We start from the raw sequence: 15,577 nt of genomic DNA on the forward strand, positions 1-15,577 counted from the left end.
GTTTATTGTTTTCCTGTTCTATGTTTTTGATTGATTTATTGGTTTTGTCTGGTGTATGTATTTGATTTACTGAACCGTCTGAAGCATTTATTTAGGCTGCAATTTGAGGCTGGCAACTCTAATGAATTATCCTCGTAGCAGAGGTAACTCTGGGTCTTTCCTTTCCCTGTGCGCGTCTTCATCAGAGCCAGTTCATCGTAGTGCTTGATGGTTTTTGCGATTGCACTTGAGACTTTAAAAGTTCTTAATTTTCCTTGTTGGACTGACCATGTCTTAAAGTAATGATGGTCTGTCATTTCTCTTTGCTTATTTGAGCTGTTCTTGCCATAATATGGAACTTTGTCTTTTACCAAGTAGTGCTATCTGTTTACCACCCCTGCCTGTCACGACACAAACTGATTTCATTTTACATTTACATTTAAGTCATTTAGCAGACGCTCTTATCCAGAGCGACTACAAATTGTGCATTCCCTTATGACATCCAGTGGAACGGCCCACTTTACAATAGTGCATCTAAACTTTTAAGGGGGGGGGTGAGAAGGATTACTTTATCCTATCCTAGTATTCCTTAAGAGGTGGGGTTTCAGTGTCTCCGGAAGGTGGTGATTGACTCCGCTGTCCTGCGGTGAGGAGTTTGTTCCACCATTGGGGGGCCAGAGCAGCGAACAGTTTTGACTGGGCTGAGCGGGAACTGTACTTCCTCAGTGTAGGGAGGCGAGCAGGCCAGAGGTGATAACGCAGTGCCCTTGTTTGGTGTAGGGCCTGATCAGAGCCTAGAGGTACATGAGGTGCCGTTCCCCTCACAGCTCCGTAGGCAAGCACCATGGTCTTGTAGCGGCATGCGAGCTTCAACTGAAGCCAGTGGAGAGAGCGGAGGACGGCGGTGACGTGAGAGAACTTGGGAAGTTGAACACCAGACGCGGCTCCGGCGTTTCTGATGAGTTGTAGGGTTTAATGCACAGCAGGAGCCCAGCCCAACAGCAGTGCAGTAATCCAGACGGGACATGACAAGTGCCTGGATTAGAGACCGTGCGCCGCTTCCTGTGTGACGGCAGGGTCTACTCCTGCGGATTTAGAGAGCATGAACCACCAGGAACGGGCCACCGCCTTGATGTTAGTTGAGAACACACAGGGGGGTCCAGGATCAGCCCAAGGTTCTTAGCGCTCTGGGAGAGACACAATGAGTTGTCAACCGTTATGGCGAGATCATGAACGGGCGAGTCCTCCCCGGGAGGAAGACCAGCTCCGTCTGTCGCGAGTCAGGCTTGATGGTGTGATCGCGTCATCCACATCTGATATTGTCTGCCAGACTGCAGAGATGCGATTCGCCACGCTGGTCATTCAGAAGGGGAAAGGAAAGATTAGTCGGGTGTCGCTGCATAGCATATGAGGTAGAGGACCATGTGAGAGTTATGGACAGAGCCAAGTGACTGGTGTTATAGCAGAATAGAGAGGCCTGAACAGAGCCCTCGGGGACACCCAGTTGAGTAGAAGCACGGTGGAGGAGACAGCTCTCGCCACGCCCACCTGGTAGGAGCGACCTGTCAGAGACGCATTACCAAAGCGTGGTGCCGCCGCCGGAGATCGGCCCAATCGCGGAGAGGGTGAGAGGAGGATCTATCTTCACAGTATCGAAGGCAGCCGATAGTCTAGAAGATGAGAGCAGAGGAGAGAGAGTTAGCTTTAGCAGTGCGGGACGCCTCCGTGTACAGAGAAGAAGCATCTCAGTTGAATACTAGTCTTGAAACCTGACTGATTTGGATCGCAAGCGTCGATATCTGAGAGATAAGCGGGGAAGACGCGTGGCCAAGGACGGCGACGTTCAAGAGTTGTGTAGAGAAACAAGAAAGAAGAGATACTGGATCTGTGAGTTGGTTGACTCGGAGGGATGAGGCTAGGTTTTTCAAGAAGGGTCAACTCTCCTTTCTCTTGAAACGGGAAGGACTAGCCAGCGGCAGGGTGAGTTGATGAGCGAGGTGAGGTAAAGGAGGAAGGTCTCCGGAAATGGTCTGGAGAAGAGAGGACGGATTAGTCAAGCGGGCAGGTTTTGCGGCACCGACAAACCGGCCGATCAGCAAAGACGAGATTTTCATCTGAGAAGAGAGGAGAAACAGAAGGTCAGACACAGCTGTAGGGCAGTGTGAGCAGAACACCAGCGGTGTCGTTTAACTTAACGCACAACGGCGAATCGGATTCGTCGACCTCTTTTCAAAATGGTTGACAAGTCATCTGCAGAGAGGGAGGGGGGAGGGAGGATTCATGAGCGAGGAGAAGGCTGCAAAAGAGCTTCCTGGGGTTAGAGGCAGATGCTTGAATTTAGCAGTGGTAGAAAGTGGCTTTAGCAGCAGCGACAGAAGAGGAAAATGTAGAGAGGAGCGAGTGAAAGGATGCCAGGTCCGCAGGGAGCGAGTTTTCCTCCATGTTCCCTCGGCTGCCCGGAGCCCTTTCTGTGAGCTCGCAATGAGCTCGTTCGAGCCACGAGCGGACGGGAGGACCGAGCGCCTGAGGATAGGAACAAATAGAGAGTTCTAAAAAAAGGATGCAAGAGAAAGAGAGAGATCCTATAGTGAGAGAAGATTGAAGACCAGAGATCACAGCACGGATAGAGTGAAAGGTTCTAAGAGCACGCAGTCCGAGACGATGATAGAGTATGAGTAAAAGTCAGCGCTAGCACGCAAGGAATAACAGCGAGGGACACAATGACCCTAAGACCAACCACGTCAAAAGAACAAGCGAAAGCTTAACACCGACGGCTTGGGAACGCAGTATCACCACCTCCGGAAAGTAGGGACAGCCTTTCATGGGAAGTGTTCGCGAGGATCTGGAGAGCGCACAGGCACGAGAAGATTACAAGTAAGTCCGGATCGGCTTGGAAGGAGTGCAATGAGATCAAGCATTCTGATAGAAGCAGACGCAAATAACTCAGTCAAGAAAGATGAGATCGAAGCACGGTTACTTTCGCCTTCTGAGTAACGGGGCGAGCACTGTGAGAGGCTTGCAAGGTCTAACAAGACGACACGAAGCGAGCATAGGAATAGAGAAGAGGACAGCGAGAGAAAATAGTCAGAAAGATATATATCTGGGAGGATAAACGCCCATACACCAGTGACGAGAGTGAGCCAGTCTCAGGGAAGTGCAGCTAATCAAGGACAACTCGAAGCTTCAGTTAGAGGAACCTTCTCCACAGCGGTAACTCGCAGTGCGCGCATAAGGTGCTTTAACAAGTAACTGGTTAAAGGTCTGAATACTTATGTAAAATGTAGAATCATATTTGATAATTGTTAAAATAGATATAAATTGAAGATGATTAAGCTTGAGAAGGGCTGTCAACTTTGGACTCAGCATTGAATTCAAAGGATGCCGATAGACGAGAGGGTAAAGGGTAATTGAATGATGTAATGAGAAATGGGGAAAAACAAGAATAGTAACATATTATTAAGAATAAAGCATGTAACGAAACAAAACGTATGAAATGATTAGACAAAGGTCTGATAATAGGCACTTCCACCAGGCCTGTACCAATACTTCATATTGCGTATGTAGATAAGGGGAGTCAACCTTCATAAAAGCGATCCCGTTCATTGTGGTGATAAGAGAAGAACGAGAAATCCAATTGTATATCAAAGGTGAAGAGTCCCCCATCCTAAATGATCATATCAGTACATGTAAGACTGAAATGTGGAAGACTACAGAACAGAAACTGCACTCCGTGTAACCGAACTTTCAGACGAGATCTCTGTGTGAGGGGCCATAGAGTAGGCACAAGAACAAGAGGAAGACACTAAAGTACTGTTTGTATGAGAGTCTCCACCGTTCCAACAGAATAGATCATATTTTTTAGACACGATATATCGAACGCATGTAGACGTTTACGTAGAGAACCCTTTTTAAGATGCCTCAATGTCTGACAACAAACACCTTCGTCGCTCGCAAATTCACCTTCCCACCCACACCCGGCCACAACAAAAAGAGGAGCGGAGAGGAAAGGCACCTAAGGCGGTGCAAATGAATTGAGACGCCAGCCTAAAAATGCAACTTGCTAAGATCTATTAAAAAGAAATAGTTAATAGATGACGCCACATGAGCCTAGCAAAGAGCTTTAAGAAATAAAAAAATGGATAAAACATAAGAAAAATTGGCTAACAGAAAGGGCAATTTTTTACCAATCTTTAAATAAAGCTTTTACCCCCCCAAAATAAATCCAAACATACCAGGAGATTACAAGGCTAAGCTACAAGTGCTAGCTATTAGTAACCCGATCATGTGATAGTACGGAATAAGGACACTACAGAAAATTCCAACTGCTAAATGCTGAGAGCACGAGCACATGCATATAACTACAACCAGTTAGCATGTCGGAAATTTGGAGAACCAGTTCTGACTAGCACTAAATTGCGCATAGTAGTTAAACGAACTAATCCATTCATGGCATGAATGACCAAATTGACCACAATATGATAAAAACACACCCAAAAGGACACACACCCAAATTCTGTTTGAAAAAATTGAAGAAAAAGAGAGAGTTTACGTTTTGCTGCCCCAAAAAGGAGAAGGGAAATTTCCCCTCCAAGTCCTTGTAGAGAACAAAGATTTAAAAATGACCCACACTTAGGGAGATGAATTGGCGAAGACTCCGCTTGCGCGACCCTACCCGCTAGACAGAGCTACTCGGAGTGAGTCTGAGAGAGAGCACTTATGCTAAGCGACAAGAAAGTAGATGGAGCCATTTTAGGATTGCAAGTCCTGTATTCTTGGTGATCCATGATCCGTCAGTGGCCAGGAAGAATCAGAGAGACTGGAAGGGAGAGTAGCTGAATATGAACTCTGCCTTAGTGAGCCGCAGATGCAGTTCCAGAGCTACCGGATAACTCTGAACTCCACGTGGGTCGTGCGCGCGGACCACCAGATTAAGAGGTGGCCAGATTGCCACGCGTGTGCGAGGTTGGATGCTTCATCCTGTAGCAGAGAGGAGAGAACAGGAGGTAGACAGATCCGATAGATTGAAACAGGCTACGAAGAACAAGGATACGGCGTAACTCGATCAGATAGAGATTGGAGTGGACAATTGACTACGCCTCGAAAGTCTGTTCAGAAAGTAAGTATCGTAGCAAGAATCTTAGTAGAACTGAAACATGGATCTATAGGATGAATCAACAGCTACTTGCTGAAGGTAGCAGCTGGCAGTGGCTGCGCTGTTTACTGTTGTAAGGCTAGGCTGGAGGTTGTTAGACTTTGTGAGGCTAGCTGCATGGCTGCGTTTTGTTACACATACACTAATATAAGTACGCTCCGTATGAGTGGTTAGAAGTATCTACAGTGCTGCCATAATTCGGGCTACTGCAGATGTTGATTACGTACGTTACCGGAGACACCTGAAACCCCACCTCTTTAAGGAATACCTAGGATAGGATAAAGTAATCCTTCTCACCCCCCCCCCTTAAAAGATTTAGATGCACTATTGTAAAGTGGCCGTTCCACTGGATGTCATAAGGTGAATGCACCAATTTGTAAGTCGCTCTGGATAAGAGCGTCTGCTAAATGACTTAAATGTAAATGTAAATGTAAATCAGTTGTGTCGTGACCAGGCAGGGGTGGTAAACAGATAGCACTACTTGGTAAAAGACAAAGTCCATATTATGGCAAGAACAGCTCAAATAAGCAAAGAGAAATGACAGACCATCATTACTTTAAGACATGGTCAGTCAACAAGGAAAATTAAGAACTTTTAAAGTCTCAAGTGCAATCGCAAAAACCATCAAGCACTACGATGAAACTGGCTCTGATGAAGACCGCCACAGGAAAGGAAGACCCAGAGTTACCTCTGCTACAGAGGATAAGTTCATTAGAGTTGCCAGCCTCAAATTGCAGCCTAAATAAATGCTTCAGAGTTCAAGTAACAGACATCTCAACAACTGTTCAGAGACTGCATGAAATCAGGCCTTCATGGTTAAATTGCTGCTGCTGCAAAAAACACTACTTAAGGATGCCAATAAGCTGAAACATACACAACAGACATTAGACCAGTGGAAATCTGTCCCTTTGTGGTTGGAATAAAATTTCAAATTTGGACTCAGACCAGTGTCTTTGTGAGATGCAGAGTAGGTGAACGGATGATATCCGCATGAGTGGTTCCCACCGTGAAGCATGGAGGTAGTGCGGGGGGGGGCTTTGCTGGTGACACTATCTGTGATTTATTTAGATTTGAAGGAACAATTAACCACCATGGCTACCACAGCATTCTGCAGCGATACACCATCCCATCTGGTTTGGGCTTAGTGGGACTATCATTTGTTTATCTACAGGACAATGACCCAACACACCTCCAGGCTGTGTAAGGGCTATTTGACCAAGGAGAGTGATGGAGAGCTGCATCAATGACCTGGCCGCCACAATCACCCTACCTCAACCCAATTGAGATGGTTTGGGATGAATTAGATCGCAGAATGAACAAAAAAAAAGCCAACAGGTGCTCAGCATCTGTGGCAACTCCTTCAAGGCTGTTGGAAAAGCATTCCAGGTGAAGATGGTTGAGAGAATGCAAAGCTATCAAGGAAAAGGATTGCTACTTATAATCTAATATATTAAATTTGTTTCACACTTTGTTTCTAAATGATTCCATGTGTTATTTTATATTTTTGATGTCTTCACTATTATTCTACAATGTAGAAAATAGTAAAAATAAAGAAACCCTTGAATGAGTAGGTGTCTAAACTTGAATGTTACTGTAAGTATTCAGACTCCTTGCTATAAAAGACTCGAAATTGAGCTCAGGTGCATCCTGTTTCCATTGATATATATACACTGCTCAAAAAAATTAAGTGAACACTAAATTAACACATCCTAGATCTGAATGAATGAAATATTCTTATTAAATACTTTTTTCTTTACCTAGTTGAATGTGCTGACAACAAAATCACACAAAAATTATCAATGGAAATCAAATTTATCAACCCATGGAGGTCTGGATTTGGAGTCACACTCAAAATTAAAGTGGAAAACCACACTACAGGCTGATCCAACTTTGATGTAATGTCCTTAAAACAAGTCAAAATGAGGCTCAGTAGTGTCTGTGGCCTCCACGTGCCTGTATGACCTCCCTACAACGCCTGGGCATGCTCCTGATGAGGTGGCGGATGGTCTCCTGAGGGATCTCCTTCCCAGACCTGGACTAAAGCATCCGCCAACTCCTGGACAGTCTGTGGTGCAATGTGGCGTTGGTGGATGGAGCGAGACACATGATGTCCCAGATGTGCTCAATTGGATTCAGGTCTGGGGAACGGGCAGGCCAGTCCATAGCATCAATGCCTTCCTCTTGCAGGAACTGCTGACACACCTCAGCCACATGAGGTCTAGCATTGTCTTGCATTAGGAGGAACCCAGGGCCAACCGCACCAGCATATGGTCTCACAAGGGTCTGAGGATCTCATCTCGTACCTAATGCAGTCAGGCTACCTCTGGCGAGCACATGGAGGGCTGTCGCGCCCCCCAAAGAAATGCCACCCCACACCATGACTGCACCACCCCAAACCGGTCATGCGGAGGATGTTGCAGCAGCAGAACGTTCTCCACGGCGTCTCCAGACTCTGTCACGTCTGTCACATGTGCATATGTGTGAACCTCTTTCATCTGTGAAGAGCACAGGGCGCCAGTGGCAAATTTGCCAATCTTGTGTTTCTCTGGCAAATGCCAAACGTCCTGCACGGGTTGGGCTGTAAGCACAACCCCCACTTGTGGACGTCGGGCCCTCATACCACCCTCATGGAGTCTGTTTCTGACCGTTTGAGCAGACACATGCACATGTGGCCTGCTGGAGTCATTTTGCAGGGCTCTTGCAGTGCTCCTCCTGCTCCTTCTTGCACAAAGGCGAGGTAGCGGTCCTGCTGCTGGGTTGTTGCCCTCCTACGGCCTCCTCCACGTCTCCTGATGTACTGGCCTGTCCCTGGTAGCGCCTCCATGCTCTGGACACTACGCTACAGACACAGCAAACCTTTTTGCCACAGCTCGCATTGATGTGCCATCCTGGATGAACTGCACTACCTGAGCCACTTGGTGGTTGTAGACTCCGTCTCATGCTACCACTAGAGTGAAAGCACCGCCAGCATTCAAAAGTGACCAAAACATCAGCCAGGAAGCATAGGAACTGAGAAGTGGTCTGTGGTCACCACCTGCAGAACCACTCCTTTATTGGGGTGTCTTGCTAATTGCCTATATTTCCACCCTTTGTCTATTCCATTTGCACAACAGCATGTGAAATGTATTGTCAATCAGTGTTGCTTCCTAAGTGGACAGTTTGATTCACAGAAGTGTGATGACTTGGAGTTACATTGTGTGTTTAAGTGTTCCCTTCATTTTTTGAGCAGTTGTATAATATATATATATATATATATATATATATATAACCTCAATCACAACAGGTGTAAATATGGGTCAGGAGAGTTAGGACCAGTGGTGCAGCGGTCTAAGGCACTGCATCTCAGTGCGAGAGGCATGACTATAGTACCTGGTTCGAATCCAAGCTCAAACACAACCGGCCGTGATTGGGAGTCCAATAGGGCGGCGCACAATTGGCCCTGCGTCGTCCAGGTTTGGCCGTCATTGTAAATAGGAATTAGTTCTTAACTGACTTGCCCAGTTAAAAAGGTAAAAAAATAAATGACATGCTTATGACGCTAGTCAAAGTGTAACCCGAAAGTCATCGGCCCGATGAAGTGAGACTGTTCGGTTCACAAGCTAGGTTGTTTTGATGTTTGAGTTTCAACTGCTAGGAAGAAGACAACACTTCTATTAGTCAGACTCAACGCAAACATGACAAGTTGCATTACCAAGGTAAACTCCCGCACTTAGTGGCAGTTGAACATTTGTCTAAGTTAATTTGTTTAAAGACTCAAGTCACAATATACACCACGTTATTTCTTACTCGTAATACACATGACCAAAAGTATTCGGAAACCTGCTCGAACATCTCATTCCAAAATCATTGGCATTAATAAGGAGTTGCCATGACAGCCTCCACTCTTCAGGGAAGGCTTTCCACTAGATATTGGAACATTGCTGTTGCCAAAGTTGGAAGCAAAGAATCTCCTAGAATGTCATTGTAGGCTGTAGCGTTAAGATTCCCTTTAACTCGAACTAAGGGACCTAGCCTGAACCACAAAAAACAGCCCCAGACCATTATTCCTCCTCCACCAAAAATTGACCGTATGCTTTTGGGCAGATAGCGTTCTTCTAGCATCCACCAAATCCAGATTCGTACGTCGGACTGCCAGATGGTGAGCGTGATTCATCACTCCAGAGAACGTGTTTGCACTGCTCCAGTCCAATGGCGGCGAGCTTCACGCCACTCCAGCCAATGCTTGGCATTGCATATTGTGATCTTAAGCTTGTGTGCGGCTGCTCAACAATGGAAACCCATTTCATGAAGCTCCAGATGAACAGTTCTTGGTCGTACTTTGCGTCCAGAGGATGTTTGGAACTCAGTAGTGAGTGTCACAACCAAGAACAAATGATTGAAGCGCTACGCGCTCATCGATCCTGTTCTGTGAGCTTGTGGCCTTCCACTTCACGGCTGAGTCGTTGTTGCTCCTAGACGTCTCAACTTCACAATAACAGCACTTAGAGTTGACTGGGGAAGCTCTAGCAGGGCAGAAATTGACAAACTCACTTGCTGGAAAGGTGGCATCCTATGACAGTGCCACATTGAAAGGCACTGAGCTCTTCAGTACAGGCCATTCTACTGCCAGTGTTTGTCTATGGAGATTGCATGGCTGTGTGCTCAATTTTACACAGTGTACATTTACTTTAGAAACATAAAATGTTTTTTTGGGGGGGGTTGGATAAAACAGTATAAAATCAGGGGTGTCAAACACATACTAAGGAGGGCCTAGTGTCTGCAGGTTAAGAACCAGGTGAGGGCAGTTCTTTACTAATTAGTGACCTTAATTCAGCAATCAAGTACAAGGGAGGAGCGAAACCGCGCAGACATTCGGCCCTCTGTGGAATGAGTTTGACATGTGGTATAAGTGGAGAAAGCCCCATTGAAAAATCACTTAAATTTACGTGGTGCCACCCTAGGGTCATGACCTACTCAGAACTTTCATTATTACAATGTATTATTTTAATACCACCAGTCATAAATATATTTGTTCCATATCACCCACCCCATTAGTGGGTATTATGGTTGTGGAAGACATTTAGCCTAGGTAGGCTAAAACTTCACAAGCCTTAATTCATTAGATTATTGCTGACTGTTAGAAATGCAGTGTAATTGACCTTTACATTTTACAACAAAGCTTAGAGAAAACAAAATCAAGATGTCGTAAATTCACCCATAAATATGAAAAATGATTTCCGTGCATCTCACGGACTGCGCCAGATTTGCCAGTTCTTGCTGTGAGATGTTACCCCACTCTTCCACCAAGGCACCTGCAAGTTCCCGTACATTTCTGGTGGGAATGGCCCTAGCCCTCACCCTCCGATCCAACAGGTCCCAGATGTGCTCAATGAGATTGAGATCCGGGCTCTTCGCTGGCCATGGCAGAACACTGACATTCCTGTCTTACAGGAAATCACACAGAATGAGCAGTATGGCATTGTCATGCTGGAGGGTCATGTCAGGATGAGCCAGCAGGAAGGGTACCACATGAGGGAGGATGTCTTCCCTGTAACGCACAGCGTTGAGATTTCTTGCAATGACATGCTCAGTTCGATGATGCTGTGACACCGCCCCAGACCGACCCTCCACCTCGATCATGCATGCGCCAGAGTACAGGCCTCGGTGTAATGCTCATTCCTTCGATGATAAAAAGCAAATCCGACCATCACCCCTGGTGAGACAAAACCGAGACTCGCCTAAGAGCACTTTTTGCCAGTCCTGTCTGGTCCAGCGATGGTGGTTTTGTGCCCATATGATGTCTGGTGAGGACCTGCCTTACAACAGGCCTACAAGCACTAAGTTCAGCCTCTCAGCCTATTGAGGACAGTCTGAGCACTGGAGGGATGGTGCGTTCCTGGTGTAACTCGGGCAGTTGTTGTCGTCATCCTGTACCTTTCCCACAGGCGTGATGTTCGGATGTACCGATCCTGTGTAGGTGTTGTTACACGTGGTCTGCCACTGCGAGGACAATCAGCTGTCCGTCATGTCTCCCTGTAGCGGTGTCTTAGGCGTCTCACAGTATGGACATTGCAAATTATTGCCCTGGCCACATCTGCAGTTATCATGCCTCCTTGCAGCATGCCTAAGGCACATTCACACAGATGAGCAGGGACCCTGAGCATTATTCTTTTGGTGTTTTTCAGAGTCAGGAAAAAGATCTCTATAGTGTCCTAAGTTTTCATAACTGTGACATTAATGAGCATGCAATACGGCTTTCGTCAGTACGAAATCCTTGTCGACCCACTGTGCTGTCAGACTTGGCATGCTCATGGGGCTGACGTCGCTGGCCCAAATGTGTACAGGTTGGCTTTCGCCGACTGGTCAAGCACATCAACCACGTCAGAACGGTTGATTGTTAAGGGCAATGAATTCCATCATCTTGGCATTAAGGGATTTCGCTTTTGAGTTGTCTCGCTGAAATTCTCTTACTCCTTCAAATGACTGCTCGATCCACACAGCACATTGTAGGCTAGGAATGCTGTGTTGAACGTGTAGCGCTATATTTTACGTGGTGTCATTACGTCAGCTTTGACATCGGTTTTGCAAATCAGTGTTAAACTAGACAAAAATCGGGACGATGCCGGCATTTTTAGCTAACATCGGGCGATTCCGATGTGCTTACCGATACATTGTGCATCCCTAGACATAACACTTAACTAAACACAGTTTGGGCCGGCCCCAGTTATCCAATGAAAGCTGTGGAATGAGTCACTGTACACATTTCATTCCATCCAGTCATTTGTAACGGCACTGCCGCATAGATATTCATCGGCGAAAAACAGAATCCCCCTGGCTGCACCGACCGACGACAATGCTAACATTATTAGAATAGAAACCTGCCCTGTCAATGAAAACATGGCATAAACAGAGGAGTGGGGTATAGGGGTAGAGAGTTCACCCCTCCCTTCCTCACTGTACAGACAACACAGGCCAGAAGATGCCAAGCCCAGGAGACAAGGCTGTTTTGATGGAAAACTGCACCAATGCCAAATGGAACCTCAATCATGTGACCCTGCTGCTACAAACAGTGGATTTATTATTTAAAACGAAGGAGGCCGGTCGGTACTGGTTGGATATAGGAAACAAGTATTGTCAAAAGCCAAAATGGATTGATAGTGAAGAGCTGGCATTCCCACCCCTTTCAAGTGATAGCAGAGTGTGGGTCGGTTTTCAATTAGACCTTTTCCAGAATCTGACAAATGGTGGACGGGGGAAAGGAAAAGCTTTCCGGACTATTTACCAGGTCGGTTTCAGGATTGTCACACTCGGGACACAGAACAAACTTCCGGATGAATCCGTCCAGCATGTCCTGCAGCTTGTTTGCCTCGTGGGACCCATTGACGATGAAGCGGTCGTTTTTGGCATCAAACTGGGTCTGGGCACCCAACTCACAACCAAAAAATTTGGTGGGATCTGGACAGGGAGAACGAGAAAGACATACGTTTGAGTTTAGCGTTGTTTAAAGCCTTCCTATCCTCATCATAGGTTTTGGAGAGTGGGTTATATTTTCTTCTGATATTCATAGCCAATAGGCTCTTCACCTTTCCTAAAGATAAAGGGGGTCCACCACATCAAGATGATTCCTGCTCCCATGCCATCAGTGTTGTAGATCAGGCTATATGCCACAATCCAAAATGAATGCAAAAGCACCATATAATTTGATTCACTTTGAGCCCAATCTACACAACTAATGTGGACTCATCTTGTCAGACTACTTGAGGCCTGAAAACATCCAACAAACTATGATTTGAGTGTGAAGTCCCCTTTCATACTATCTTTACACATGACTGGGCACAATGGAGAGGCCAGGGAAAGTGTGCAATTTACAAGTACTGACAAATATTCCAATCTGTTCACAATCACAACCTTGTGAAATGGATGCCAATTTAGTGGGTCAGACCAGTGCCCAACAGGCACTGAGCTGGGGAAGGGGGTATACTCACACGTGGGAGGCCTATTCAGAGACTTGGCAACGTCGGTCATGTTGACTATGACAGTCTTTATCCCATTCCCCTTGCCTTCCACCTGGAGGATAGGGGGGGGGGACATCTTTCAAACTGTTTCACAGTGGTCACATTCTAACAGCGTAAATACCTTTCCACTCAATGTGCCAATTAAGTTGCTCCTCGTGTGCGAGACGAGCGCACAAAGGCAGACGGGGTTCACTTTCATTTAAGTACAACATTTGAGAAAAGTCACATTAAATCTAAGCATCTTTGAGTGGAAAGTATGTCTCGTAAAGTCTTTCAGAGGGAACATTTATTTCAGTGTTGTTTCAAGAACAAGGTTTCCCCTAGGGCTATACATGACCTTCCCTTGAGCAATTAAATGGATTGGTTAGGTCTCCACCATAGTGATTTCAATGCATTTCCGTGCTCAATAAGGAAGAGACAAGGGAATGAAGCTCTGTGACCATCGGGACATCCCTCGGCCCCCGACACTAGTTGAGCTCTGAACAAACATTCATGACAACCACCGCACTGTTCAAGGTAAAGGTTCCCCATAACCACAGGTCTAGGATCAGATCCTGAGCCCCAAATATGAGGGGGATGACAGTGACTCCAGACCACCACAACCCGTACTCACCTTGGCAATTATACGGGGCATCTTGTAGCGGTAGAACTGGTCCAACACGCTGCGGTTGACGTTAACAGACATGATGGCTGGCCGCAGGCTTTATCAGTACGACAGGAAGATCTTGGACTGAAAATTTTTGGTATCCTCTGTCTGGCGAAGAGGGGATGACATAAACGACTGGAAGAGGGTTCGGGCTCGGACATGAAAAAGGTCTTGCCACTGAGGCTGCAAGCACCGCGCTTGTAGGCTAAGTTCCCCGCACACAGGTTCCAACAGCTGCGCAACAGCTCTGAGAAGAGAGGGGAAGACTTAAATCGATGGAAGGCATTACAGCAAAGAATGAATGTAGTATAAAGTATGATTGGACGTTGCTTTCTAGTGTCAGACTGGAACAAGACACGAGTCCCTAGGCCCTATGGGCTTCCCACACTTGCATACGGTCACTTATGTCACCTGCCAAACGGCAGTGCCCATGTATTTACATTTGTTGTATCCCATTATACGGGTTATTACAGAGTCATTACTTAATTTCTAAACTTGAGATGTACAAATAGTCCTAATTGTCAAATCAGACCAATTATCATTAAAGTCCCTTAGTAGGTTGACAGTCACCACAATGTACAAGATCACATTTGCAGAGTAATAACTAGTCCACATAGTGGTGTAATATGGTCAGGTATGCCATTGCAGCTTCCTACCTATGTAACACTAAACATGTGGCAAATGCACATGAGAATTCCAGAAACATATGGCATATAAATAATCCAAAAGCACAGTGGACTAAAATAAATTAAGACAACCAGCACATGTTAATTGCACCATTGCTACGAATACATTCATTGTCAATATAGTTAACACATCACTATAAATCATCGCACATGTAATGTAGGTGATAAATGGGTAAGACCGAAAAGCACACCAGGCCTCAATTGTGCTGCAGAGTGCGTCATACAGTGAAGCAGTGCGCGGGGGGAGAAAGACGCCATCTTTGGTCCACATAGGAGGCGCATTCACTATACAAACAGGTTTGAAATAAATTAAATACGTACTGACACAGAGCAGTAGGGATTAAAGTATAAGTGAGGTTAAAATACCTTTCCCATCCGTCGCTCCTTTCGTCCGGGTACTCACCGTTTTCGCAAAACAAAGACATAAACACACCGCTGGTCGCCCAGGCAGAGAAGCAATAAAGTGTTGTGTGGATGAGCAGTAAGGTTGTAGTGGAGACCGAACCGCACTGCAACGGTGCCGAAAGAGTAGTCCGACTTTACGATGGGGGGGGGGAGCCCACTAAGAAAAATCGAGACGCCCAAAAATGGGGTATCTGTAACGAACAACAAACAAACAAGTTACTATAACTTATAAAATGACAGCGAAAGCTGACATCTATCTGTACTGTGGTGATAATAGCTAGCATCGGCACATTAGCAACGAATATATATAGAAAATAGTATTAACGTTAGCTACCTAAAAAGGATTCAAGTTGATTTGCTCTGTTACGTTTGAATATTTGCTGATTCATACAAATTATATTTCTAGCTAGCCAACTTGCTTGGACTCACCTCCAGAACGCTCTCACATAGGTGCTTGCAACGCCACTATAATGTGCTGTCAATCTACACGAGCTCCGACACTATTCCCGCCCATTTTGACGACGTCATTAAATCAGCGATTTGAACGGGTCCTTAAAGTATGGGAACATGTTCTACTAAAATAGACCACATCCTGTCGTTTCCGATGGGAGGCAAGTGAGCCAAGTAGGCCTGGCTGGTTGCCTACTTGGCAGGCCAACCAATCAGAATTTGGGTTTAATACTTTTTATGGAAAAGTTTGATATTTTCCATAAAA

The 15,577-nt window shown here is 45.9% G+C and overlaps 1 protein-coding gene across 2 annotated transcripts in view; it reads right to left on the bottom strand.

Annotated features, from left to right (window-relative positions):
* The window catches only part of LOC112068361 (eukaryotic translation initiation factor 5), a 37,345-nt gene extending 21,969 nt beyond the window's left edge, over nt 1-15,376 (bottom strand). Inside the window, exons 1-5 of one of the 2 annotated variants that reach the window (XM_024135496.2) lie at nt 15,292-15,376; nt 14,861-15,053; nt 13,739-14,018; nt 13,096-13,177; nt 12,393-12,565 (exon numbers count right to left, since the gene is read on the bottom strand). In XM_024135496.2, coding sequence (XP_023991264.1) covers nt 12,393-12,565; nt 13,096-13,177; nt 13,739-13,810 — 327 coding nt within the window. In that variant the 5' untranslated portion in view covers nt 13,811-14,018; nt 14,861-15,053; nt 15,292-15,376. Of the gene's footprint in view, nt 1-12,392; nt 12,566-13,095; nt 13,178-13,738; nt 14,019-14,823; nt 15,054-15,291 lie in introns of both variants that reach the window. The other variant, XM_024135495.2, reaches the window with a different exon arrangement.
* Nucleotides 15,377-15,577: the final 201 nt, after the last annotated feature.

This window comes from Salvelinus sp. IW2-2015, unplaced genomic scaffold (genome assembly GCF_002910315.2).
Source record: "Salvelinus sp. IW2-2015 unplaced genomic scaffold, ASM291031v2 Un_scaffold467, whole genome shotgun sequence".
Lineage (NCBI taxonomy): Eukaryota > Metazoa > Chordata > Actinopteri > Salmoniformes > Salmonidae > Salvelinus > Salvelinus sp. IW2-2015.